Below are 4,942 nucleotides of genomic sequence, written 5' to 3' on the forward strand. Positions count from 1 at the left end.
TCGTACTGTGTGTCTTCTGTTCAATCTCTAACTGTATCTTCTGTTCAATCTCTAACTGTGTCTTCTGATGTGTCTTCTGTTCAATCTCTAATTGTGTCTTCTGTTCAATCTCTAACTGTGTCTTCTGATGTGTCTTGTGTTCAATCTCTAACTGTGTCTTCTGATGTGTCTTCTGTTCAATCTCTAACTGTGTCTTCTGATGTGTGTTCTGTTCAATCTCTGTGTCTTCTGTTCTATCTCTTACTGTATCTTCTGTTCGATCTTTTACTAAGTCTTCTGTTCAATCTCTAACTATGTCTTCTGTTCAATCTCTAACTGTGTCTTCTGAGGTGTCTTCTGTTATATCTTTTACTATATCTTCTGTTCGATCTTTTACTAAGTCTTCTGTTCAATCTCTAACTATGTCTTCTGTTCAATCTCTAACTGTGTCTTCTGAGGTGTCTTCTGTTATATCTTTTACTATATCTTCTGTTCGATCTTTGACTAAGTCTACTGTTCAATCTCTAACTGTGTCTTCTGATGTGTCTTCTGTTCAATCTCTAACTGTGTCTTCTGATGTGTCTTCTGTTCAATCTCTAACTGTGTCTTCTGATGTGTCTTCTGTTCAATCTCTAACTGTGTCTTCTGATGTGTCTTCTGTTCTATCTCTTACTGTATCTTCTGTTCGATCTTTTATTAAGTCTTCTGTTCAATTTCTAACTGTGTCTTCTGATGTGTCTTCTGTTCAATCTCTAACTGTGTCTTCTGATGTGTCTTCTGTTCAATCTCTAACTGTGTCTTCTGATGTGTCTTCTGTTCTATCTCTTACTGTATCTTCTGTTCGATCTTTTATTAAGTCTTCTGTTCAATTTCTAACTGTGTCTTCTGATGTGTCTTCTGTTCAATCTCTAACTGTGTCTTCTGTGTCTTCTGTTCAATCTCTAACTGTGTCTTCTGATGTGTCTTCTGTTCTATCTCTTACTGTATCTTCTGTTCGATCTTTTATTAAGTCTTCTGTTCAATTTCTAACTGTGTCTTCTGATGTGTCTTCTGTTCAATCTCTAACTGTGTCTTCTGATGTGTCTTCTGTTCAATCTCTAACTGTGTCTTCTGATGTGTCTACTGTTCAATCTCTAACTGTGTCTTCTGATGTGTCTTCTGTTCAATCTCTAACTGTGTCTTCTGTTCTATCTCTAACTATGTATTCTGATCAATCTCTAACTGTGTCTTCTGAGGTGTCTTCTGTTCTATCTTATACTATATCTTCTGTTCGATCTTTGACTAATTCTACTGTTCAATCTCTAACTGTGTCTTCCGATGTGTCTTCTGTTCTATCTTTTACTATATCTTCTGTTCGATCTTTGACTAATTCTACTGTTCAATCTCTAACTGTGTCTTCTGATGTGTCTTCTGTTCTATCTTTTGCTGTGTCTTCTGTTATGTCCTCCACTTTGTCTTCTGATGTGTCTTCTGTTATATCTTTTACTATATCTTCTGTTCGATCTTTGACTAATTCTACTGTTCAATCTCTAACTGTGTCTTCTGATGTGTCTTCTGTTCTATCTTTTGCTGTGTCTTCTGTTGTGTCCTCCACTTTGTCTTCTGCGCTATTTTTTTTACTGTGTCTTTTTCCGTCTCCTGATTGTGTCTCCTGATGTTCTATCTCTAACTGTGTCTTCTTGTCTATCTCTTTCGCAGTCCGAGGGTACACCAACAAATCTAGCTAGTTCGAGTTTATCCGCCATGTATGAAACTCTCCCATTGACGCCTACATCACTTTTGATATAAGTAGTTACCAAAATGTAAGTCAGCTCTAACATATATTGGCAAAAAAACAAACCCCATTGGGGCAGTTGTTTGAGACAAACATCTATCAAAAAGCTAACAGGATCCTCGAAATAAAGAATCACATTTTGTGTCAGGATTTTGTGATTGTACCATCACAAAAGAGATACAAGACACCGATAGCAAAGACAAACAGACACAAACACTCTTTTGTTCCCCTGCCAATCAAATCATTAAATAAGAACAATCTGGTATAAACTTTGTCACATGTAAATTATGAGTGAGTCTGGTGTGAATGTGCACTTTGGTTTCTTATAGTTATAATGTTTTTTGTTTGGTGTAATGCACAAATTGTAAGACAAATTTCCATACGGACAATAAAGATTATTATTATTATTATTATTATTATTTTATATATATATATATATATATATATATATATATATATATATATATATATATATATATATATATATATATATATATATATATATATTACAATGTCTTCTGTTGTATCTTCTGTTCTATCTCTCTATATATAATACTGTCGGTACTGAGTCACCCCCCCCCCCCCGACCCAGCCTTCCAACCCACTTTCCATTACAGATCTCATGGAATTCAACTACAAGTCGCCATTACTACCACTACTTACGTTGCCGTTGTTAAGATGGGAAATAGATTTTTAGCATGTTATCTCCCCTTCGCTCCTCCCCCCCCCCCCATCAGCTTTTTTTTGTTTTGTTTCTCCGTTAGTATTTGTCAGAATGGGAGGGTAAAGTAGAATGTGTTTCGGGGAGGGGGGGGGCGCCAAGAGGGAATCAATGCAGATAACTCTATGACTGATAGATACAGTCTAATGGACTACACCGAACACATTAATGCAAGGCCCCAACAAGCTTTAAGAAAGTAGAGACGCATGTTTAATGGGAGAAAATGGAGATTTAAAAATAACGAGGAGGGGAGAAAGAAAGACAAAAAAAAAACAGAAAGAGATAAACACATAGAAACAGAGGAAGAGATAAAGAAAGAGGAGAAAGAGAGAAAGAGAGAGAAAGAAAGAAAGAGATAGAAAGAGAACGAAAGAAAGAAAAGAAAAAAAGAGAAACTGAAAGAGAGTAAGAGAGAGAGAAAGAAAAAGAAAGAAAAAAAAGAGAAAAAAAGAGAAAGAAAGAGAGAAAGAAAAAAAAGAGAAAAAAAAGAGAAAGCAAGAGAGAAAGAGAAAATGAAAGAAAGAAAGAAAGAAAGACAAAAATAGAGGGAGATTAGAATCCTTCTACACTTTCTTTGTTATTGTTTAATCCGATTATACTTTGACTTACAATTAAACAAATACAACCTTATCTATAACAGATCGATAGACACACATATCTTCGATCTGTCACCATGTGGTATGAATAAACATATAGATAGATAGTTTACCTATCATTTATTGAAGTAAAACAAGTACACAGCTTCTTGTTTAATTTGTGAATTCCTGTTAAACAAATATTTAAAACTTCGAATTCAATACGACATAGCGTGTAGACATTTGAGCGAATGTCTCTCTCTCTCTGTATATATATATATATATAAATATATATGTGTGTGTGTGTGCGCGTGTGTGTGTGCATCGTCTGCTTGAGACTGCATCAAAATGTCGGAGCAACCGGAAGCCAAAGTGTTACCTCTAGAAAGAACGGAAATGTTGTTTCCCCCCCCCCCTCCCTTAAACAAGAGTTCCACTAAAAATAACATGCGCAGTCAACGGGAGGAAAGGCACGTTTGAGTTGTTGACCTGGTCAGTGGTCCTGAGTCGAACTGCCGGCCATCGCGACGGGCCACCCAGCAGTTCCCCACCAACCATCATTCATTTAAAACTCGAACGGGCATTTGGCGTCTGCCACCAAACATGACGAAACGAAAAAAAAAAAAATCAATGAAGAAAATGTTCCTACGTTAGCATGTGTTTACAAACAGCACATTGTGTAATGGACAAACTATGAATAGAGTGGCGGGGGGGGGGGGACACCTCGCCCCCCCCCCTCTCTTCTCTCCAGTTTCCAATCAACCGACAAACTCCCAATATTTCATTTTCAGGAACCTGGGCTATCTAGTGAAAAACAAGGGTTTGGCCGTCTCCTGACCTTGACCCTGTCAACTACAAGAATGTCTTAAATGAAAAATAGGAAAACATACATGGCCAGGGAGGAAAGGAGTTGGGGGGGGGGGCGGAAGTAAGGAGACGGGGAGCAAGGGGACATAAGGAAACTGGTGGCATAGGGACATAATTGTCGGGGGGGGGGGGGGTAATCATGCTAGAATGTTGGCCATCTTAGAAAGAATGTTGGGGGCCTTAGGACATAAAAGTTGGGGCATTAGGACATAATAGTTGGGGGCATTAGGACATAAAAGTTGGGGGTCCTAGGGACATAAAAGTTGGGGGCCTTAGGACATAATAGTTGGGGCATTAGGACATAATAGTTGGGGGTCCTAGGGACATAAAAGTTGGGGGCCTTAGGACATAAAAGTTGGGGGTCCTAGGGACATAAAAGTTGGGGGCCATAGGACATAATAGTTGGGGGCCTTAGGACATAATAGTTGGAGGTCTTAGAACATATTAGTTGGGGGGGGGCCTTAGGACATAAAAGTTGGGGGCCTTAGGACATAATAGTTGGGAATGTTGGCAATCAAGCTAGAACGTTGGCCATCATGCTAGAGAGTTGGCAATTAAGCTAGAATGTTGGCCATCAAGCTAGAATGTTGGCCATCAAGAACGAATGTTGGCCATCAAGCTAGAATGTTGGCCTATCGGAGGTCCTAAGAAGCTGCCTACTTTGTCTATGTCCAACGATGACCTGGAAGGATCCTAGGAATAACAAAACCGAGATGATGTCACCAATGGATAAGGCCTTCCCAGCACAGGCACTCGTCCCGTGAGTGAAGTATGAGATTCGAGGGACCTCAGCTTAGTCTAGTAGCACGTTGGCCAAAGCCAAAACACGAAGGCCGACCAGGTCTAACATGGCATCGCGCCTTTTTATAAAAGCTAAAATTGTGTAGGCAGCAGCTAGGAAGAGGCGGTGGAAGTCATCTATGACAGATATCTGGGGGCTCGCCGCCTTATGTGTTGATGCCAAGTCTAAAAGCTTAAAAAGCTAAAGATTAAAAATTTAAAGCGCATTGGACAAAGAAGATTATT

The 4,942-nt window shown here is 39.0% G+C and overlaps 1 protein-coding gene across 1 annotated transcript; it reads left to right on the plus strand.

The window, feature by feature from the left end:
• The first annotated feature begins 401 nt into the window (after positions 1-401).
• Positions 402-1,634, plus strand: LOC129922107 (serine-rich adhesin for platelets-like). Its single transcript, XM_056006698.1, has one exon. It carries the CDS (start codon positions 402-404, stop codon positions 1,632-1,634), a length of 1,233 nt encoding a protein of 410 aa, XP_055862673.1.
• The last annotated feature ends 3,308 nt before the right edge of the window (positions 1,635-4,942 follow it).

This window comes from Biomphalaria glabrata, chromosome 12, assembly GCF_947242115.1.
Source record: "Biomphalaria glabrata chromosome 12, xgBioGlab47.1, whole genome shotgun sequence".
NCBI lineage: Eukaryota > Metazoa > Mollusca > Gastropoda > Planorbidae > Biomphalaria > Biomphalaria glabrata.

Excerpts from the sequence above, each read along its gene's own strand:
- LOC129922107 (XM_056006698.1), top strand. The coding sequence starts at position 402 with ATGTCTTCTGTTCAATCTCTAACTGTGTCTTCTGAGGTGTCTTCTGTT.